Source organism: Silurus aristotelis, assembly GCF_946808225.1.
Source record: "Silurus aristotelis genome assembly, chromosome: 3".
NCBI lineage: Eukaryota > Metazoa > Chordata > Actinopteri > Siluriformes > Siluridae > Silurus > Silurus aristotelis.
In genome coordinates, this window is record NC_139576.1 from 21,253,811 (window position 1) to 21,277,635 (window position 23,825).

Sequence of the window (23,825 nt, forward strand, 5' to 3'; positions counted from 1 at the left end):
AAGGCATACAATAATGTTATGTACCTTGTATCTTTTTGTGAAAATTGGTTAAAAATTCATCAATTTAGCAATTCAACATCTAAACAAATTGTGTTGAATAATGTTAAAAGCTATATTATATATATATATATATATATATATATATATATATATATATATATATATATATATATATATATATATATATATATATATATATATATACACACATACATACACACACACTTTTTTTTTTAAACCTCTAAAACCTAAATGTATGAAGGCTCCATTTTAATAACTTGTATTTAGATGAAAGAGATTCCAAATGGCACATTGACGAATGAATTCCAAAAGGCTCTGTTAATTGAAATAATGATAAAAAAAATCGTTTCACAGAAATTATGAATGCACTTACATAAAAACAAAATAATAAAAATAAAATCAGGGCACCAGTATTGACGGGCCTCTGTTATGAAGTAACAAGTGACACTTGTGGCGAACAGAGTGCACACAGATAGATCATTAATAATAGTATATAAAATGAGATTTTATAAAAGAGGCAAACAGCCCAGTAAAAATGCAGAAAAAAGCTGATATGCCGAAAAATACGATGTGCAGCAGACATGTCACCATTAAAAAAAAGCACCAGGACTCTCCATGGAGACGGTCAGACGTGCTCAAAAAATGTCTTATGGTGTGTAAAATCATGATAGAAAATGTCATAAAATGTGATTTTTGTTTTAAAGAGGAAACACAAACTGATCATCAAGATCAGATTACACTTTTACACAAGCAAACACACACACACACACACACACACACACACACTCAGACAGACGCTCAGGCTCAATAGGGCTCTTTGCGGTTGAGATAACGAATTCTGCTGGAGGAGATGGTGGCACTGCGAATCACCTCCATCCACCTGCACACAGCACAAAACAGTGCAACTTCCATTACAGAACACAACACAGATCTGATTACACAACTTTCAACATACATTGGATACAATTATGCGCATTTTCTCTTTCCAATATATATGAAATATATTTTCGCTAAAGTAAAAGGCAAGTGTAATTCCTTGTCCACACACACACACACACACACACACACGGCATACCTCTCAAAGGAGTACTCGCTCTCAGATCTGAAATAGTAAATGTGGGATTTGAAGTGCAGTTTGAACACATAATCCTTATGAATGTTCTCTGACTCGGCAGGAACAGTTACTGAGTAACCCAACAGAGGCAAACTTGCCAATGGATACTCATCCTGAAAAACAACAAGACATGCAGAAAGAAAGAGACAAAGACAGAGCAAGTGAGGACGAGCATGAGAGAGAGAGAGAGAGAGAGAGAGAGAGAGAGAGAGAGAGAGAGAGAGAGAGAGAGAGAGAGAGAGAGAGAGAGAGAGACACTATTTAGAAATTCCACTGGTACACGGGACATTTATAGTGTAAACAGTTGAGTGTGTACATGTGAGTTTATTGTGTGTGCATGTGTACTGTGTGTGGGTAAGTGTGTGTGCGTGCATGTGTAATCACCTGGTGTGTTTTGTAGAAAAACAAGCTGAAGTTGGTGAAAACCACCCACAGCTTCTGCCAGCCATTACTGTTTTTAAATTTCCTTAGCAGGTTCCCAGACAGCTGGTTCTAGAAAACAGAGTTACAAAAAAAAGAGAGCTCAGCATCTGTGTGTGTGTGTGTGTGTGTGTGTATACATGTGACAGGTCAATAACAGTGTGAGTTAACAGACTGTGCTCTCTGCGGAGCATGTAGTGTCGTCTTTTTGTGTTAGATTATCTTTCAAGCAGAGCCTTTAGAAACAGAGCGTGTCTGTGAGAAAAGCTTAAGAGAAAACCACGCAGATACTCACTACCTGCCTTCAACTTACAGCCTCACACCTCTGCCTTCCTGACGACAAGCTGATGGACAGAGTGAACTTTTACACAAAGTTCAACGTGAGCATGTAACAGTGGTGTATTCTAAAGAGAGTTCATACCTTATAATTACTACCATATTTCCAAGTGTTTTATTGAGAGCGAGTTATGCGTACAAAGAGAGGATTTAAATTGCTGAGATTATTTGTCCTATATTAAAAAAATACAAATTTTTGTGGCTGTTCTTATTGGAGAGCCATAAATATACACTGCAGCTAAAGGGTACATCATTTTAAAGGTATATAATAGCACACACTTGCACACTGAAGACCCTAATGGTATCATGATTTAAGTAGCTATAGCCTTCCGGCCATTTAAAACCAGTCTTGTCATTCTCTTGTGGCATACAGTATTTGTTTTTGCTCAGAAAATTGCTGCTCAATGAAGGGGTTCATTTTTTGTTCTTAAGGCACCATTCTGTGTAAATGCTAGACACTGATTTGAAGTGAAATTGTAGCTCGGCAGATACTCAAACCAGCCCATCTGGCATTAGCAGCCGTGCCACGGTCAAAATCCCTGAGATCATATTTCCCCCGTTTCTGATGTTTGATGTTAACATTACTCGAATCCATCGCCCAGTGATTTTTCTTCTTTTTTTGCTGTTGCAATGCTGCCACATGCCTGAAAAGGGCTGCAGATGTTCCCAATATAGTGGTCAATGAGTGTAACATGGCACATCATGCAACATCTGATTACACTGTGCCGTTATATCTGAAATATTCTCATCTTAAAGGTTTTATTTGTACCACATATAAAGTAAGCATGCCACTACATTCATTTGCAAAAAAAATAAAATAATAATCATTAATTAAATCTAGCCTGACTCTTAACTTCACTATTAAGTATGGTAAATATAATTCAGGATAAACAAACAAACAAAATGGGATAGTGTGATTGGAATGCCTCTTTATGCAACAAAAATGGAGTTGGACTGTAAAAACACAGCAGGGCAGAACGAGTTGCTTTTTAAACAATGGCAAATGATGTGCCTGGTGGTCTAGGACTAACAGTGCATTGTGTGAATTAGCGGTACTTAAAATGCTGGCCATTCGCCACTTCTACAGAGAAAAAACCCTGAAGAAAACTACTCGTCAAAGCAATAATGCAGTTCGGTGTATTATTTTAGGTTTCTATACAGCGATTATCAGACCACTTCGGCTTACAAGTTGCAAGACGTTGTATCGTTTTTCCTCAAATCCTAAGGTGACTAGCATGCTGTAGTTCAACATAGTATTCACGTTAGAGGTCTAGATCATACATTTTTTATTGGTGTAAAAATGTTTCGTATTATTTATAAATAAAGGTGGTTTGGGGTGTGAGAGCTGCTCTAGGGGTTTTAGTGCGCTTGGTGAAAGAGGCAGGCTGAGTCTGGGTGTGTTACCTCCAGACTGATGCAGCAGTCAGTAAAGGAGAGACTCTGCATTCTGTACCAGCACACTACAGACACAGGTACTGCTCCCTGCCCCCGTGTGACACATACACTCACAGTAGCACGAGGCTCTACACACATACAGGAAGGCCGGGGGTGGGGTTAAGAGACAGAGGGATACAGAGGGATAGGACGAGGACCGACACACAGCCAACAAGACAGACAGACAGAGAAAAAGAAAGAAAGCAAGAGTGAGTGAGGCATGCGTTAATTCACACACACACACACACACACACACACACAAACAGTTAAGAGACACTGCAGGAGACACTGGAGTGGAAAATGAGCAGAGAAACGAGACACCACTGCCACCTAGAACAAAACATTACACACATGGCAACAGGAGGAGAAGGAGAAAGACAGAGAGGTGGTTAGGCAGTGAAGAACCTGGTACCTCCATCGCTATGCTAAAGTCCAGCATAGAAACGCTGGTGTTGCGATGCCAGCAAACATGAACCGTGGTGTTACCACGGTGATGTGCTGAGCTGTTGCCATGGCGCTCCAATGATGTACGTGACCCGGCCAGGTCATCCTCCGACTCGACCTCCGAGGCCCACTCCCCTGAAGGCTCTGAGAACATTTTGATATGTTAATGCGTCGGCCTGCACAATCACTTACACACACCATCACAGTACGCAATCACTTCCAACATTACACAGGTCACTGCACAGGTCATCCTGAACAATCTTGTCGCTCAAGAATGCACTCTATGTACCTGTTACCTTAAAATACATGACGCTTACAGTGTGTGTATCTTAATCATTACACATTAAAGATATGTTGGGCTCAGCAAACCCCTTTTTACACACATTTTCATGAAATAGCAAATAAAACGAAACTAGACCTTAGAACTCAAATTAAATTTCAATATCAATATCATTTTCATTCAAACATTGAAGACATACACTGTTAATCAATCAATAACAATCCAACAATGCCCCATATCAGTCTTCATGTCCTTCATCCTGTCTGGAAAAAAACACACCGAATTTGTTTGGATTCCGGAGTAATCATGAGATTATCATTTTGTCATGCAAGAGTAGTTCGGCTTGTCTCGCACACCGCTCGATCTGATTGGTCTGTGAAAGGCGGTGTGACGGGGTCAGTACTTACTGACGTCATTGCTGTTGGTCAGCAGGCTTGCCGATGGTCCATTAGAGTCTTCAGCCAGATCCACTGCCATTTTTAAATCCTCCATCCATTTCTCCATCTCGGACACAGAACTAGAGAGAAAGACAGAGAGAGACAGATAGCAAGAGAAAGAGAGAGAGAGACGTGGCCATCAATACAGATTTTCTAGCTCTCTTTACTGAAGTGACACAAATATCAAATGATCATCCTGATATAATATGATTTAGAAGGGAACATTAACTAATTATTTTTGTAACTTTTTAATACCCTTAAGAGTGAAATTTCACACAACATCAAAAACACACAAATACGTTGCACAACCGGCCTTAACCAAGCCCTAAATACATTTTTTTTCAAGCATAGGATCACTAAAACTGCAACTCTCCTAAAGCTGAAAAATTAACAGAAATGCAAATAAGAAGTGCCAATAACAGAAAGCTGATTGGCTGTTGCATGTTGATCTCATTTGTAGTCGTAATACAGCAAATTACATTTGGACTAGCGACACCAGGAAATTAACAAACAAAACAAAAAGCTGTGGGAGCATTGCAATGAGTATTAGAGGTGGCTTTACATGGACATCAGAAAATTAAGACCCTTTTAAAAATATTTAATATTAATAACAGCAAATTAATGATTTAAGGCCTAAAATTTGTCTTTTTACATTTTTGACTTTAAGACCCCAGAGAAACCCTGTGTAACTGATCTACAGTCATCATTAGTAAAACGGTAAAACTTTAGTGTTCACAATTTCCTACACACATCGCTGTTACCCACAATTATTTTGTAATGCAGACCCACTCTCTAATCGATTCTCTGCAGTGTGAGCCAAAAATTAGCATACTCTTAATCTAGATATATAGCTTGTGAGTTACAGGAGTGTGTATATTACCTTGCTGCTACCACCACTGACTGACGCTGTGTGACCAGAGTGAAACAGTGAGGAACACCCCACTCTTCTTCACTCTCCCTGATCTGCAAAACACACACCCTTACTTTATCAGACCATTAATCACACAGATAGTGGGCATATTAACCACTAGCTCAAATGAGATGTCGAGAAAAAAATTAAAGATGTTCTCACCGTCATTCCACGAAGAGGAAGTTGGCCATGTATTTTAAACTGATTGGACGCTGTGATCCCCCGACTTGTGTACAGCAGCACGTCACTGAACTGACACACAGAAAGAGCGGTATTACTTACTTTGTGGGATTAAAAGAGCTAAAAGATTTTCTGTTTGGAAAACGGATTGCACAGTGCATTACAAAGCTTCTGTAATATACATAATAATGGTAGCACCTGAAACTTTGTAAAATGTGTTTTACCAAAAAGAACATGCGCTGTTGCAGGCCTTTCCCAGAAAGTTTGCTTAGGCAGCCTAGTCTGATAAACTCGCGCATCGGGGTTGCCAGATTGTCAACCCCAATTAAGTCCTTCTGCAGCTCCAGTAGTCTCTGGTAGTTATCGGTCTTCAGCATGCTGGAGTGGAGCACAGATTCCAGTTCGGAGACATCAGCCAGCGCAGCTGTAAATACAAATCAAACACATCATTATGAGAGAAGAGATTCACCAAAAAAATTTTGTTTTCAAAATCTATTTAAAAAAAAAAAAAAAAAAAAAGCCTAAATTCTGTACATAAGAAATCTGTAGCTGATAGAAAGACATCTTAGAGTGACTCATATTTGCTGACATTCTCAAAACAAAAACTTAATCTTCCCAAACAATCTCTTACTGATGCACACAAATACTCTCTCAATATTCACAATTCATCATTGTTTAACCTCCCCCCCAAAACAAACCCCCAAAAGATAACACCTAACAGTGACAAATTAAGAACTAATTGGAATAAAAAGACAATAGAAGTCACACCAAAACATAAGCATGAAGTGTCACAAAATATACATATATATACACACACACACACACACACACACACACACACACACACACACACACACACACACACACACACACACACACACACACACACACACACACACACACACACACACAGGTTTTCCAGAATACATGGGAATTCTGATTTGCTTGTAATATTTGAACTGCTCACCCCTGCAGTCTCTGAAGTCGGAGTGTGTGGCGGGGTAGTGTTTGCAGAGTCTCTCCAGGATTTGTTTATAATGCAGCAGTCTGTGCAGAGGCCTCAGTATGAACACGTTTAATGGCACGTAGCACACCTTCTGCAGCTCAAAGTCTCGACACAAAGTTTCCAGCCGCCGCACTGTGCGACACGCCGCCTCCAGTTCACTCACACACTCTGAGTGCTTCTGCAGCTGAGCCGTCAACAGCTAAGAGGGTGCAATCACACACACGTAAATGTATCTTCAAAATAGGTTTAATAAAGCAGATGACGATGATAAAGTTGTGTAATTTAATAGATTAAGTCTTATAATGCATGATTATGCATTTTGAAAGAATTTTACCTTCAGTCCCTGGGTGTTTTTTAGCATGATGTCCCCGATACGCTGGTAATCCCCTTTAATGTGGGCATTCGAACGACCTTCCCTGCGCGCGCGCACACACACACACACACACACACAAACACTGTGTTGTTTCAGGATTAAAAACACTTGACCTGAATAAATGGTGTCACCAGGCTAATGTGTGGTGTTGTGGATTACCAGCAGGTGTCACTGTTGTGGTTTTCAGTGACTGCACACTGACATTGTGTGTCTGTATGTGCGTCCAAATCTCAATACCGGTTAACCAACGCAAACGGGTGAATTTATAAATACACAGTGATGTGTACATACAAAGACAATATGTATGCCGCTCTTAGTTATACTGTGAATCTAATTAGATGGCTTGGACGGGGTCAGAGCATGAGAATGAAAAGGACAATGATGGTGGTGGTGATAATGAGGATGAAGGTTGTAAAAAAAAAAAAAATAAATAAAAATAAACAATAAACCCCGGTATAGTCCTGAGTACCTACCATTTTCACATGTCACCACTGGGAACTGGACAGCACCAGGTGTCATGGAAACCATGGACCCTGAGGCAAGCATTTTTTCCACTGGGGGATAAGTGGTTGCCATGGAAACCATGTGTATGGCATACGTGCGCGTGCACTTGTCTATGGTTAAACCCCCATGTTGGTCTTTCAAACACAAAGACTAACTGCACATGAAAATTCATGAATCATAAAAAGTCTACAGCAATAATGTGTGTGTGTGTGTGTGTTTCTAACCACAGCGCAAGTCTCTGCTCCAGCTCTTTAAGGAATTCGGAGTGGTAGGTGTGAAGCGGTTCAAAGCTGGATTTCAAAAGGTTCCTCAGAGACTCTGGAACACACTCCTCTTTAGCCAGTGCATTCTGAAATGACTACACACACACACACACACACACACACACACACACACACACACACACACACACACACACACACACACACACACACACACACACACACACACACACACACACACACACACACACACACACACACACACACACACACCTTAACATAAGTGTGAAAACATAGACATCACATAATAGCTATTCTGTTCTTTTTAACGAATACCATTTAAAATGTATTATATTAAATAAATACAGTAAATATTAAACATCCACAAAACAACACATACAAAGAGTGTGTGCCAAACAAGTCTCTCTAAGCTGAAGCTGATTTGCAAGTTGGAAAAATTTAAAAATGTAATAATAAAAAAAAAAAGAAAAAAAAAAAAAAGGGTTGTTTAATGACAACTAATCATTTATGAACTTTATGAACATTTATGTAACTTTTTATTTACTCAAGAATTATAAAATGAGTTTCAAGAGACAGCATGTTGTAACAGTCTGAGAAAAAGCCATTTAAATTTTCTGCTACATTTGTTCTTTATAGCTTTTGGCTAGACGAACTTAACTTAAAAAAAAAAAAAGAACAAATAAGATGCTATATTGTAAGTGATAACAGAATTTGGGATATTCAACAACATTAAATGAAAATTACAAATAAAAATCATGTCATTCCCTACTCAATAAAAAATAAATAACTGATTCATGGTTGTGGTATAAATAGGATGAAACACTTTGAGACATGCGACAGGAAAACAAACATCACGTGCTGAACTATTTTAGTTTCACAGATATTTCAAATGTGACATTACTGTGTTAGTCAGCAAACTTGAACAGAAATATGGTGCATCATAATGTCAAGTACACTAGAAATACCGGTTATTACATAAACCACAGATCTGATGTAGTGTGTGTGTGTGTGTGTGTGTGTGTGTGTGTGTGTGTGTGTGTGTGTGTGTGTGTACTGTGTAATCTTGTATAACTGTATTCGAGTGGATGAGCTGTCCTATACACTACTACACTAAACTCTGGCTTTAATCCGAACCCCCCAGAGCATGTGATTGATAAGAAATCAATCAACTCCCTCCCTAAAGCACTACAACTCCAGCTATCTGATCCAATTATCACCTCACTACAGGCTTTACAGATTCGAGATACGCTGATCTGATACTGCATATCGGAATCGCAATCGATACCAGCATGGAACAGTAGATGAGCATTGAGTCAGTTGGACTTCCCTTCTAATTTAATGCTTTATAAGGTGGGATGTTGACTTGCACCACACCGGTCATGCCCATAAATTCAAGACAGGACAAGATCTCAAGACCAACTCCATTACTATTCTGAAGTGGATTGTTTTACTATAGCAAACTATTTCACTGCAGCGAATATTTTACTTTGTTAATGAACATCACATACTTTTTAAAACTTTTATAGATGCATCTTATGGAACAACTGTGAGACAAGCTACTTTCTGTTTTAGCTTAACAGCTATAAACATCATTCCCTCACCTGTTAATCAGGTTTTTGTCATGTCATCAGATTATTCTCTCCTAAACAAACTTTCCATTAAGGTTTCCCCTGACTGAAAACTTCATGACCCTGACTATATGTTTTTATTTATTAAATAACAAATTATATTACCGTAAGAGCTACTTTTAATTATATATATATATATATATATATATATACACACGCACAAACACACACAAGCTCACTGAGTAGAAGCAAGAAGTGTCTGCTCATCAGGCTAATCAGTCCAATACACTGCAGTCCTCTGACATGTCTAGCTGCTACTGACACAAGGTATGGTAACAACGAGTCCTTTGTCCATCCAGACATACATACACATTATCCTCGATTCATTCTTTCATTACCAGAGTGATGAGCTCCAGATCCTTCAGGTAGGTTCTCTCTGTGGTGAGCAGCTCTTTGGCAATGAAGTACGCCTTGTCCGTCGGAAATCTCTATCACACAATAACAAAAGCGTCAGTTTCAACAGCAAGAACGGCAATTTACGAATCGAGTCTCACTGCTTAGCGTTTAGTCTCTTGCCACGTTACGGTTTGGCATAAGAAAGCCATATCTACACAAGAGCACTGCAGGGCGTGGAGTTGTGCTCCAGTTAAAGCAGATGCACAGCAATGTGCCATAAAGGATAATAGCCGACACCTGGCACCTATTTGGATTTTACACCCAGACAGATTGAAAGTTTATTCTAATCCAGTAACACCAACTGCATTTGTTTAAAGACATGGCAGAAGGTTGCATTTTCCAAAAGGATCACATGTGGATTTGCCATAGAGATGAAGTTGAACATCATTCTTTTTTCCAAGTAAAGAACAGAAAGGCTTAAACTTGACTTACTAGGACTGTCAAAAGCATTATGAAGAATTCAAGGTTTATAATGGTATCAATTTCCTCAGAAAATGGTATATTGATCAGATTTTTCTTTTTTTCAGAGGTTCGCGTTTCCTATTTTGTTATTGTTTTCCAATACAGGTTTATAGCAAAAGATCATCAAAAAACACTAGACAAAATACTCCCTTTAAAGCAAATCAAGTATTCTAATGTTTCTGTAATTTCTTGGCGTTTTACTGTTATTATATAATATGAAAAATCACAGTGACTCAGTTTATTGGCACATTACAATCCTCATGCTGTTGTTGATGGTAAATCTAAAATATTCGACAGATGTGGTAACGTTTGGTATATTAGGTATAAAAGATTTGTTATCCAGCACCGGTGTCGATAAACTTCCAGAAATGGTGACTGTTCTCTCACCTTCCTCCTGTTCTCCTCTTCATCATCGGTGCGCAGAGTGCTGGCATCGTTGAGGAGCGGGGAAGTGAGAGGTGATGGCTGCTGATCATCCGGGCTCGGACTGGCGCCGTTCAGCTCGTGTGCACGGCGATGACCGTTTAACAGAGATATGGACAAACCTGGAACTTCTACGGTGCAGATAAAAGACCCAGCCGGAAAGGGAGGAGAGAGAAAAAGAGAGGTCTAAACACTCAGGCTTTGTCCAATCATTATATTAAATAAGCATATATTAAAGAATCTAATATAGCTCACTGTTCTGGTCACTGACTCTGACTGCCTATAGAAATACAGATTTCTTGTGCAAAAAATTTGAATATGTGGCAGTGTATAAGTGTACCCACTTACACTCCAGTCTCTATTAGTAACACCCAGGAGAGTGAACTCAGTACTTGCCCAACTGCGCCTCCTGTGCTCCCTGTCTGCAGCGCAGCCATGTTAAATAAAACAGCCAAGAGAGCAGCTCGAGACAGCACACATACACGCACACACGCACACACGCACACACATCACATCCCAATACAATGCAATGGTGGGGAGCCATGAGAAACACCAGACAGCCTACGCATGCATCAAAAACACCATGCCAAATGTATGTATACACTCACTGTATATACATGCATTTATACACACAGCCTGACTCATGCACTAACAGCTCACACAAACAATTTGGAGGGGGAGGGGGTGGCTACAATCTAGGATGATGGTGACACAATCTTTAATAAAAGATTCTTGAGCCCAAATTCATAAAGGCCAACTTTATTGACACTAGAGCACATCTGTATACAGTGTTATAGAGTTGAAATAGTTTTATAAAGAGAAAAGAAAAAAAACAGGGTTCAAAAGTCAGTAGCAAAAGCCAATAGAAAAACCACAGATGCTGTATGAGTGTGTGAATCTGAAAGTAAGAGAAAAGAGAATGAATGCGAGTGTGTGAATGTGAGTGTTCGTGTTTCTGCATGAGTGCAAATGCAAAAGACAATGCCCGCACACCATCAAAATAAAACAATTACAATGACTGTGCTGAGGAAAAGAAAAATGCTCAAGAAGCAAAATTTAGTGGATAAATGGTGTCACAGTTTCAATATCACTTTTACGTATAACACATTCATATGGGAAACAGGAAGCAGTGCCTGGAATGACTGTGGTCTTTGCTGTACAACATACAAACAGGAAAAAAGCAGTGAGAGAAGGGAAAGCATGCAGTTTAAGCCTCAGAAACCAGCATCAGTGTGTTACAAAGGCAAATCCCACAGCCATTCATTCGTCCATTCCATCATCAAACAGTTTAGAAAAGTAAAGAAAATAACAGGAGCATTTATTGATCATAAATGACAGTGATGGAAATGACAAGCTTAAGCAGCTTCAGCCTGTGCAGGAACACACCCAGAGCCAGTGGGGGGTCAGAAAGAAAACAGAAGCCAACCTTTGAAACGAAATATTCAGTAGACAAAATATGCCAAGCTGGTTACTTTTAGAGAAAGCATTTTTGTGCATTTTATTTTCATGCGGGTGGGGGGGTGAGTTGAAATAACTGAACCAGATTAGGATTTATTACCATGGGAACAAACAGTAACAGACAGGGCGTGGCAGGCAGGAACACCACAGGACACCATTGTAAAGGACAATATAACCGTATCAGGTGTTCTGCTCTTTTAATCTTGACACTGTGACTGAATATTGCACACTGCCATATTAAGTACAGCCAAAAAAGAAGTCCTTATGGTTTCCATATATTTTTGAGGAACTAAACATGACTGGAAGTGTGCTAAATGAGAACTGCGGGTTCCTAATCCTACTGCCCTACAAGAATCATGACTATTATGTAACAGAGGTTGCACATATTGTGCAATGGTTACGTCGTTTCAGCACGTGGCAAAATACTGCACCACATAGAGAACACAACCTTTTCGTTGTGTGCAGATATGATTTTAAATGAATGGACCATACGGAACTCTTGAAGCAAGTCTCTAAGCACATACTGGATACTCTCTCGACGTGTGGAATTGCTCAGCTTCGTTTATTAGACAAAAGGAGATTTTTCAGTTGGGTAATAGTGCTGATCGTTCCACAAACCCATCAACCACTGTGTGTTCATCAGAGCTACCCTAACCGAATAATTCCAGATTGACACAAACGTACTACTGTGGAAAAAAAATTGTCCTTGTTCCGTGAAAGGAAAGGTGCCTTTAGACCTGGACAAGGTTCCAGGGTTCCTTGAAATTTCTGAAGTGCAAACGCGTCTACGTCGAAATATCAGAGCGTCGGGCCTCTATATTAATCACTGCATAATATGCCATTGAGTTATTATGGCCGCTGGTGTCAAACGTTACCAACGATGCATCAGCGGATGTTTCTGCATATTCTCATCCAAATCACACTCATCACAGAGAACCATAAAGAACTTAAAGGGCTATTTGGAGGGGAAAAAAAGCAAAGCTTTTTCACAAGTCTAAAATACATGGCCATAAAACATGCACAGTCTACAGTTAACACGGGCCTTATATAAGATATTAAAAAAGTTCGAGTTTCGGCTGAATATTGTTCTGTTTCGTCAAAACACTATGTAAACTCGCAGCCATTTCTGAATTGTTTTCCAAAACACGATACATTTTGAAGTCCTTCGTGTTACAAATGTCATATGCAGATGTGTTCTATGTAAATATTACTACAATCATTAATATGAACGTTAACGTCAGACTTTTTTTTTGTTGTTTGTTGGTTTCCTAAACCTCACTCGTGCTTCTAAAAAGTACTACACTTATTAAAAAATAGCAAAGTGCCACAATCAAATATCAAACTTCATTCTTTACATTAATAAAAACGCATATAAGCTGAAAGAAGTGTGTGCGTGATGTGCATTGTTTTGTTGATCGAGAATTCATGTCAACATTTCTTTTGCTAATGGAAAGATAATGAAGGCCTCTGGTGGAGTGGAAAAAACTCCCAGACCATCACACTAAAGCCCACATCACAATCCTGCTTCACAAACACAAGAACGCCTGGCTTCACTCAACATGACTGATTCAAAGCCAGCTAGTTCACTTATCTACAGTTCAGGTGAAAGGTCCAACAAAGGACTTGGCACTAAGCAAATGATTTGCTCTCTTCACAGATAGAGATATGTTCACTATGATCAAAGAATAACAATCAAGAACAATATTGCTACTATGGAAAGAGAGAGAGAGAATCACTGTGCCAGCTATTGTTAGTTCACACCTCACACTGTGCAGAAGTGTGACACATACCTCTACACATACAGTGTGCCCCAAGAAATAAATCCCTTTGCCAAGAATTTTCCCTATCATTCCTCCCAGAGCGTTAGACCACACACTGCGTTAGACCACACTGCTGACTGGACCTCTGAATTCTCTACACTAACAGTTAAACACCTGGGCTCCTTCCTCATCACTGAAATCCACCCCCCCTCCCTCAACATCATCATCCAGCTGCAGGCTTCCAAATGACATCTTGTTTCTGGATAAGTGAGAAACGGGGGAGGAGCTGTGCGCTGCCGGGTTTGCGAAACCCAGCGACTGGCTGCAAGAGCCAATTGACTCCATTTCGTCCGAGTCGCTGGTATCCGTACCACTACTTGTTGAGCCATCAATCATCTGCATGGCACTATGGCGACGATGTGGAGAGCCAGCACAGGCTTTGACTTGGCCAAGAGGGGAAAGGCCGTTGGCCAGCATGCGGCGTTCGAGAGCGGCCATTCTTTCAGCTCTGGGAAAAACAGGCCGCGGTTGACTCAGGATCAGTGGGTCTGTCTCGGAGCGATTACCCACATTCTGGCGCTTTGGCGTGTTTACGGAGTGATTCATGATTGGAGAGCAGCTGCTGAAAAACTTGTTTTTTTCCTCCTGCGCAGCTGACCTTAGGCTAAAACTGACCCTAGGCCCACCAATCGCTAAGCCATCTATGCCTTCGTGCCGCCCATGGCCATTGTATCTCGCCTGGCTAAGAGATCCTGTTCTATGAAAGGAGAAAAGGGCAGGGCTTGAGGTCAAGCTCCTGGTTCCTGGCAGATGGCGTATGGGGCCAGGGCTGCGTGTGACCACCTCATCCAGTAATGTGCTATGGAGTATTCCTCGTACAGCAGCCCCAGAAACTGACCAGTCAAAAACGTCATAATTCTGGCTATGAGAGGTGGTGCTAGACGTTTGAGTGGGACTGGGATAGAGGGGGGGTGGGGTATGAGTGACAGGAGATACAGGAGGAGATTCACTGTGTTTAATCTTATTTGGACTGGATTTACTTTCGCGTGCACGGGACACATCGTCCCCTGGCCAGTAGCCAAGAGACCCTTGCCTGTGACGCGTGCGAGAGTGTGACCTACTGACTCGACCTCTGACTTCCAGCTCACTAATCTCTGCATCACTGCAGTCAATGTACGGAATTGAGGAGCAGCTGCCTTTAGCTGCATGGGACGCGACACCTGCAGTGCTGAGTTCGCCACTCTGCTGCCTGACACATGCTTCAGAGAACACGGCATCGCTCTGCTGAGTCGAAGGAGGAGGGCTTTCACGGATCCTCAACGCAGCCGAATCCTCAGAGCTTACCAATGCAGACTCCTTCCAGTTTCGTCCGTCAACCTGATAGAAAGAGAGAGAATTTTTTTGTGATCTCATAGCTAAAGACTATGATAAATAGCTAAATTATGATAAACAGAATAAGTAGCTTCACCTTCTCATATCTTTTTATCCGTATCATTAGTTCTTTTGTCACGTGACTCCCATAAATATTGTAAAAATAGTGGTGGGCCGTCATGGCCAGCAAAGCCTTCTCTGCTGGCCTAAACACCATTAGAAGCACTGACCTACTTTTACAACCTAAATTCTAATATTAGTTCCATGAAATTGTATTAATGTATTCCAACAGTTTATTGGCTGCAATGATTCCAGTACGTGTATGTGGATGATAGATTTTATGTCCAATCCGATTTCAGCCTCTTGCGCGAACATGTCAATCTAATCTGCCTAGAGCCTTCAAATTCAGTACTGCTGCCCTTTTTTTTTAACCTTAGTCCCCTTAAGAAATAGCCCTGTTTCTTTAACCAATCAGATTAAAAATTTGCCTCACAGGGCAGCTAGCTGGCCCAAAATAGCGTCAGAATTCTTCCGTCCTCTAATTGGTTGGTCAGAGGGAAACTGTTACAGCCGGGTTCGAATGGCAAAACATATGTGTAGCACGCTGCACACATTAATACAGCAGAGTTAGAAATTTTTATGCCTACTAAGAAAGAGCAATTGACTTGATCTCGGACATACTTGATAAATAAATTTTTAAGAAAAGCTACACTCGGCCAACCCCGAAGCTAGCTAGCTAGTCTCAGCCTGGGAAATGTTTTTTTTTTTTTTTTTTATAATAACAATATAACTGTTATATTGTGTTTTTGTACAGTATTGATGGTTTCTATATTTGCGACATGATAGTGGTGTTAAGAGGTGGATTAAGTCGGGTAAGGCCTCACTGAAGGCCCAGATACGGCCCGCCGCTGGAGTCACATGATACAAATATAAAGTCTGACTAGAATCAGAGATTGAGATTCTTTGCTCATGCGTGTCCAGTAGAAAATAAACAAATCACTTTTTAAGACTACTCCTTCTTCTGAGTCTCATTATAGACTCGTTCGACTCAACACTTTTTAAATTTGGTTTTATTTAAAGAAGATAAATCAGACCTCCATTGGTGTTTCTGTTGTTGGAATTAAAAGTTTAAATGTTGATTTCTGCATGTTTCCTAAAAATTCTTTATACAATAATGAGTAGTGCTACATTATGGGAAACAGACACAAGCACTCAAATAGGTACAGACAGGTGTAGATTCAGATTAGTAACTAAAAAACAACAGGCCACACTGAAAAGTGGAATAGTGAATGTGTGCCAGAGAAAGACTTACTTGATTTGGCACTTGTGAGTGTGCAGGAGAAGGCAGTGGAGATAGATTGCTGTTGTACTGAACTTTACTGTGTTTCCTGCAAAAGACACACAAAAGCATGTATTAGAACAGTGGCTTTTTTCTCTCTCTCTCACACACACACACTTACCAAAAATGACTTTCACAGGGTACAGTATGTAAACTGTAACTGTGTTTGAAACAAACACTGATTGCAGGTTGTGACCAGTGGAATGTTTGTCTTGATGAGGCACTTCTGATTAGTCTCACCTGTTAAAGGGATGCTTCTTAATCTCAGCCTCTTTTACATAATCTATCACCTGCTTCTGAGTCCGGCCGCTGAGGGACACAACAGGTTACAGAGTTAAATACAAGAGAGACAAATAACTAATACACAATATAGAGCCACAATAATAATAATAAGAAAAAACTACTAAAATGACAACTGAAGTACTGAAATTTAAGCTTGGCTGTTACATGTTGATCTCATTTGTAATCATCGTAGAAAATTAAGACCTATTTAAAACGATTTAATACCTAGAACAGCGACTTATTAGGGCCTACATTTTAGCGTTTTTTTTTTTTTTAAGACCCCGTGGAAACCCTGGTACTGTTTTGATTGAAATGCAAATCAGATTACTGTAGTCTTTCACAATATAAGAGGCTGTGCACAAAGAATAAAATAAGTACAGTGAATCTTGAGAGAAGAAGTATACAGAAAACACACTTAAGGAATGAGTGGGTGGATGTAAGAGACCCACGACTGCTCTTAATGTCATGTTGTAATGTCTAATAGATTCTTACGGCTGTGAGAAGGTGCACAGTTATAATGCTATAGTCATGTTTGCTTTGATTATGTACTCGCAGCTGTCAATCAGTAAACATTTTTGTAACCGTCATATGACACTCAATACAGAGCTCGAAATATACAGGTCTCAAAAGGGGCCGAATTGCTTCCATTCCGCATTAACAACTCTGTTACTCTCCAACCTTTTAAGGCTTTTTTTCCCTTTGTAATTTATCCATTATAGAAATAGCATTAAAAAACTATTAACAAATTTGCATTTATTTATGAGTATACTTCCCAGCAATATTACAAAAGACAAAAGCACACTTATATCGACCCATTATAAAACTTAGTCCAAGACTGATTCGTGTTAGCAACACCCACCCACCCACCCACACACCCACCCACACACACACCCACACCCACACACCCCCACACACACCCCTACCTGAACCTGAAGGATGATCCCCTGCTGAAAAGGACAGGTTTAGGTTTAGGCTTGGGTTCTTCAAAGAGCCTGAAGAAGGCATGATACTCCACACAGATCTTCCAGAAGATTTTACAGCAATCCCGGCTCGCCATAGCAAATTCCAAAGTGTCCTGACATGCACTCTGCTGCAGACACAACAGATTCTTATCTGCTCAGACAATACTCTTAATAAATGCATCTAATGACCCACTTTACTTAGAAGTAATACGACTACAATGAAGACATCAAGCAGAAAAAAAGAAATAAAATAAAAAAACAGGCACGTAGCATTGTTCAAGTAGAAGTGCTTACGTTAAGGTCTGGTCTGAGTTTGATAAGAAACCTCTTCCTCTTGAAGCTGAGCTTGCGTACTTTAGACCAGTTAAAGGCATTGATCTTGGTGTGACCCTGCATAAGAACACACAGCACATTATGCCTTAATCACTTGGGGCCCTCCAGTACACAATCCGGGAAGAATTCCCCAGTGGAGCTTTTTTCTCTCTGTACTACTAGTGCAGTATTACTAGTTCTGTGAACCAGTTACCGTAATTTCCGGACTATTAAGCGCACCCAAATATAAGCCGCATCCACTGAATTTAATTTTGTCTACACTGAAACTAATGAACTTTACACAGGCTTTAACGAAAGACAGTGTCTGTTACATGGTGTAACGGGTGAAATATGTTGTGGCTCCTTTAAGAGCAGAGCGGCATTTTGGGAATAGCCTGCCGCCACATTTTTCCGCTATTACTGCATGTGTGCAAGACCGAGGAATATGTCCTTATTATTTTCTAATGCTCAGTTCTTAGTTTTTTGACTAACCCGTAACGCTGTTGCCAAGAAAAATAAAAAAGCACGAGTTTTAGAAACCTGTCTGTGCTTATATGATTTCTGTTGCAACTGGAGTTAGCGAGCTCTCCCTTAACCCAGACTTAACGCGTTACAACGGCTTGTATCTAAACAGTAGCCTACCAAGACAGGCATTGTTCACTGTCTTCCTCCTTCCCTTCACAACTATTTCTCTTGAGAGTTTTTTTTTGGCATCGTCGTGCGTTTAAAAATAACCACCGGTGGAAGTTTTTTCTCCCGATGCCGTGCAGCTCAGAACACAGGCGAAGTGCGTTTTTTTTTTTTCGTTTCCGTTCGGAAATTTAATTGGTCTAATGTTATGTCGCTCAGTTTTTTTGCCTTGAAGTTTGTGAAACCGGGAAAAACCTATAAATTAACTGCTTCATTGTTTAAGCCGCAGGGTTCGAAACATGGAAAAAAATGTAGCGGCTTATAGTCCGAAAAATACAGTATGTCTTTGGAGGTGTTAATCAATAATACAAATGTTAGAACTAACTCTTAACCAGGACCTAATTGCTTTGTAATGAGGATGCATTTGCTTTCAATGTTGTCACTGAAACTAGAACATCAGAATGTGTGTGCAGTGTCTACCTGAAAGACCAGCACTCCTGTGTGTGCTACAGCAAGGCTGAGTTTGGTCCCCTCTCTGTCTTTAGCTGGATGCAGTCTGATGCCGTACATTTCCAGTCTACGTGCCACCTCTAATAACTGGTAGTCTGACTCTGCTGGGGTGTGACCACTATGATGAACACAGACCACGCATATAGTCATGTTATTTTACATGCACACACTTCACTGAAGCATCATTATCGTTAGGGCAGTTACTGAAGATGAAAGAATAAATGAACAAAGTGAGCACAACAATACGTAATAGAAATAAAGGTCATGTGGGAGCGGATTCTATTGTGCCGTCATTAGACTCAATCATAGTCATGATGTACATACACATGTTTATTGTGGAACTCCATGATCTTGTCTATGAGGGCCATCTGGTCAGGAATGTAGTTATTGTTGAGGAGGTGTTGCCGGCACTGAGTCTCCTCGAAATCTCCAATCTCAGCTGGAAGAGAGAGAAAGAGAGTTAAAAAAAAGAAAAGAAAAAAAACAACCAGAGGAGGAGGAAGGAGAAACAGGTCCAGACAGCGTGGGAAAGGAGGAGAAATGGGGGGAGGGGCAGTTAAACTGGAAAAACGAAAGGCAGGTACAACACTTTTACTGAGCTCTGAATGTAGTTGCGTTGTTATGACGCTTGCAAGGACACAAAGACTGATTCTGTATCTTTTTGTTAGTGTTTTTATGGTAGCTAAAATAGTGTAAATAAAAGACCTGAAAGATTGCACTTCTTTATTGTACATCACAATCAGAATTACTCAATGTTAGCATTATATTCTATATAATATTCTCTATCTCAAGCCCGGGCAGTTTTGGAGCACAATCTGCCTCTGTTGGTATGACAGCTTGGCTTTTATCCATACGCATAAGCACTAAAATGTATCCATGGCAACAGGTCACACTTTTCTGTCGAATTCTTTTCCAAGCAGAAAAATAAAATTATATGTGAACAGACATTTGAATAGTTTGATGTAATACACCTTTGACACACACACACACAGACACTCACATTGGATGATGTGTGAGACGAGTAGGGCGGCACTGCTGTCTGTGCAGGTGAGCAGACCTCCGGCCAGATCTTGCCTGATTTGGAGCGCAAAAAGATACCTAAAAAACATAACATCGTGGTCAAACAATATGACTTTACAACACTCAACAGTATTGCAGAGACGAGTATGACTAAAAGCAAACAAATGATTCAGCACTTGTCAATGATATTACACCTGGTCAGTTCTTCCATCAACTGGGCATGGTCAGCAGGAAAGAACTTCACCACAAACCGCAGAACTGTGTGCTTGGGGCCTTAACGCAAAAATACACATCGGAGTCAGAAACTGAAAATCGGGGAGAGAAGCATGAAAAACTCCTAATGCATGAGAAGAACTCTTACGTTTGATCTGCTTCGTGATGGGCTTTAGAAAGTCGAGCCAAAGCTGTGAAACACCGATATTTTATATAATTATATATAATACACATACACACACAATTATTATATTATGTATATATATATATATATATATATATATATATGAAAGAGAGAGAGAGAGAGAGAGGGGGGGGGAGAGAGGACAGTATTTCCTAGAATTGCCTCATGCATGAGTCTCACCATCATCTTGTGCTGGTCTTGAAATTCGAGACCGAAGTAATCTCCTTCGACCAGATTGAGGTGAGCACAAACCATCTCAAACAAAACCTTTCCGGATGCTCGTTGCTGCAAAAGACACAAGCAAAAGGTACATAAACATTCAGATTCACCAGTAGATTGAAAAGGATACTTCAAATCAGAGAACAAGAGAGACAGATATACAGATACTTTATTCATCCCAGTGGGAAATTTACAAGCTACACTAACACACAGTGAAATTTGGCTCCTGCATTTTTCTTATATAAATAAAAACATACATACATACATATATGGCATAAGTCACAGTAATGGAGTGAATAATATGTAGTACTACTCACAGCACCACACACCACAAAAAGGCACATGATGCACATGACGTAGTATCAACATGTTTTGAGACTAGCTCTGTTTACAAGGAAGTTTTTCATTTATCTATGTTTACACACTATCACCTTCTTTCCCCACCACTTCTGGAATGTGTCCCTGTAAGTCTTTTCGCAGTGTGTCAAGCACCTTTTGCTATTCTCTCTGGATCTCTGCAACGGTGTCAAAACGGCAAACTTTCAGCCGGATCTTCATCTTCGGGAACAGGGCGAAGTCCGCAGGAGCCAAATATGATGTGTAGGGTGGGTGCGGAAGTGAGGTCATGTTGTTTCCGGCGAGAAACTTGCGTGTGAGGAGAGCTCGTGACAGGGTGCGCACGTGGTCAGAATAGCACACGTGGTCAGACGGCCCCCGAAGTACACAGGACGATGTCTTTTGACACACTGGCTTATGAAGGTCGGTGCTCCCTGTGACCGTGCGTGCAGCCTTGTGCTGCCATCTGTTGGCATGTTACAAAGCCAGTCTTAAAACTTTGATACCGCCTCGTCTCTCATCACACTGCAACAATGCGCAGCCTAAGCAAGCACAGTGTAGAAGCAACTAACGCACAGGGCCACAAAGCAGTGATTCACCACATAGGACACGCATTCCAACAGTTCTCACCACCATCTTAAGCTTTGTCCTTGAATTTGCAATTGTTTGCATTTTTCACATAGGAGCCTTCTTTTACGGTTGCAGAGTTCTCAGTCCGAAATATTCTGAATGAGTTCAGGGTGATTTAATACATCTCAACTTGCCAGGAAACTTCAAGCCAAAACTCTGATCCATTACAATGCCTCGAAACATTCCCTTTAACTCCCATAGAAGACTCCATGGTTGCCTCTGTGTCACTATCACCCTGTTCACTTCCCTCTTCCTGCTTGGGAAAAGGCTGAATGAGCCTGACTGTGGGAGGCCATTTAGGCCTACGGCTCTGTCTCCCTCGCACACAGATTTGGCTGGTGACGGATGAAGTGAATGAGACGCTACTCGTTACAGCGGAAAACAAATCACAGTCTGGCTATGTGTCTTACAGGCACAAAACATGCACATACATGCATGTGCACACTGCTTGGAGAGGTGAGAGCATGCCAATGAGTTCATTAGATCAACACACACACACACACACACACACCAGTTCTGATGTTTTGCCGAAGAGGGAAAATCCAAGAGAACAGACAGGCAGCGGCCCACTGCCAAAATCACCAGCAGCCTTTGTGCCAAAAACCAGAACTAAACCAGCATGAAGTCCTTCCTCCTTTCACTTGCTCTCAACCCCTCTCTGTTATTCTCCCACAAAACGCTCTTTCTTTTTCTGCCTACCCTCTCTCCCGCCTCTCCATCTCTCTCACCTTCTGTTTTCCTCCTTCCCCTTTTTCTCGACCAGCACAAGTAACAGACACATGAATCCAGACCAACAGCAGCCCACTCAATTACTGAAAGGTTGCAAGCCAGCAGAAAACACCACTCCCATACACACAAATGCAAACATGCGCACCCCCCGTTCCCCACACAGAGTAGTGCATATTCACTAAAACTCAAGTGGATGAAATGACTCGGGTGCATTAAAAGTAATTTAAGGTCTTTTTAATGCTGTAATATTCATCATTATTGTTCCTTACAGAGACGTTCATTCAGTTTTGTGAGCGAGAAGGTTGGCTTCTTTAATTCAGACTTCTGGTTTTTTTATATATAGATTTTTTCTGGGTTGGAAATTAGCTCCACCCTGAGCTGTCCTTTTTTTTTTCTTTTTCCAACAGCTGTTTAAATGAAGGAAGGACTCATCCGTGTTTTTACTGCAGTCATACTGCTGCCAGCAGAGGGCCAAAAACAAAGCCACACACTACTCCTTTAACAAGAATAACTTTTTTTTCCCTTTTCCTTAACAACAGGCCAACTTCTATGGCTATGTTCATGGTAAAGGCCAGGTTTAGCTACACAATGATTAAACTAAAGATATAAACTAAAAAAATATATATATAAAAATCATCAACAGAATAAAACAAGTTTCTCAAAGGGGTATAATTATCGCAGTTCGGCAAAATGTATTTGATGGACACTAGAATCTTACAGGCTGGGCATTTTGGGGAATTTTTGCCTGATAATAAAAATGTGTGTTAGTTACGAGTGCCCTCTCAGGCATTGTGTGTAAATAACTTGATCCCAGCAACTGTCAAAATAAACAAATATAGTTTCCCCCCCCCCCAACATCAAGATTAATTTCATAGAATTCTTTGTTTAGTGACCATTTCCATACTTCCATCCATAATTACCATTTATAATTTGGTAGATCATTAATATTACAACATGTACGCTAACAGATGGCAAACATAATGTATTTCAATTAACAGTATCAATTTCATTCATAACATACGCTAATAATAATAAAAAAAATTTATTTGCATAAGGAAACAGCATTCTACTATGCTACCTTATGTCTGACGGATAAATATCTCTCAGGTGTTTGTGCTGGCAGTCTCCAGATGATTCATTATCTCTTTTCTCTTACAGTCATCAGGGCGACCAGCATCACTTTCTGCTCTACACTCTGAACTCTTGAAAGCTGGACTGATAACAGAACAGTGAGGCCATTGTGCTAAAACTGGCAGCCTG

At 40.4% G+C, this 23,825-nt stretch overlaps 1 protein-coding gene across 2 annotated transcripts in view; it reads right to left on the minus strand.

The window, feature by feature from the left end:
- Positions 1-674: 674 nt before the first annotated feature.
- Positions 675-23,825, minus strand: part of LOC310723556 (FERM, ARHGEF and pleckstrin domain-containing protein 1) — a 43,999-nt gene continuing 20,848 nt past the window's right edge. Inside the window, exons 3-26 of one of the 2 annotated variants that reach the window (XM_083536772.1) lie at positions 20,832-20,936; positions 20,616-20,658; positions 20,449-20,527; positions 20,235-20,332; positions 19,559-19,673; positions 19,205-19,352; positions 18,077-18,172; positions 17,744-17,910; positions 16,779-16,847; positions 16,512-16,587; positions 15,049-15,205; positions 10,575-10,741; positions 9,668-9,757; positions 7,684-7,817; positions 6,917-6,998; positions 6,544-6,781; positions 5,801-6,000; positions 5,559-5,648; positions 5,367-5,449; positions 4,457-4,566; positions 3,738-3,913; positions 1,520-1,627; positions 1,097-1,248; positions 675-901 (exon numbers count right to left, since the gene is read on the minus strand). In XM_083536772.1, the coding sequence (XP_083392898.1) occupies positions 826-901; positions 1,097-1,248; positions 1,520-1,627; positions 3,738-3,913; positions 4,457-4,566; positions 5,367-5,449; positions 5,559-5,648; positions 5,801-6,000; positions 6,544-6,781; positions 6,917-6,998; positions 7,684-7,817; positions 9,668-9,757; positions 10,575-10,741; positions 15,049-15,205; positions 16,512-16,587; positions 16,779-16,847; positions 17,744-17,910; positions 18,077-18,172; positions 19,205-19,352; positions 19,559-19,673; positions 20,235-20,332; positions 20,449-20,527; positions 20,616-20,658; positions 20,832-20,936 (2,859 nt within the window). In that variant the 3' untranslated portion in view covers positions 675-825. The remainder of the gene's footprint in view (positions 902-1,096; positions 1,249-1,519; positions 1,628-3,737; positions 3,914-4,456; positions 4,567-5,366; positions 5,450-5,558; positions 5,649-5,800; positions 6,001-6,543; positions 6,782-6,916; positions 6,999-7,683; positions 7,818-9,667; positions 9,758-10,574; positions 10,742-15,048; positions 15,206-16,511; positions 16,588-16,778; positions 16,848-17,743; positions 17,911-18,076; positions 18,173-19,204; positions 19,353-19,558; positions 19,674-20,234; positions 20,333-20,448; positions 20,528-20,615; positions 20,659-20,831; positions 20,937-23,825) is intronic. The other variant, XM_083536773.1, reaches the window with a different exon arrangement.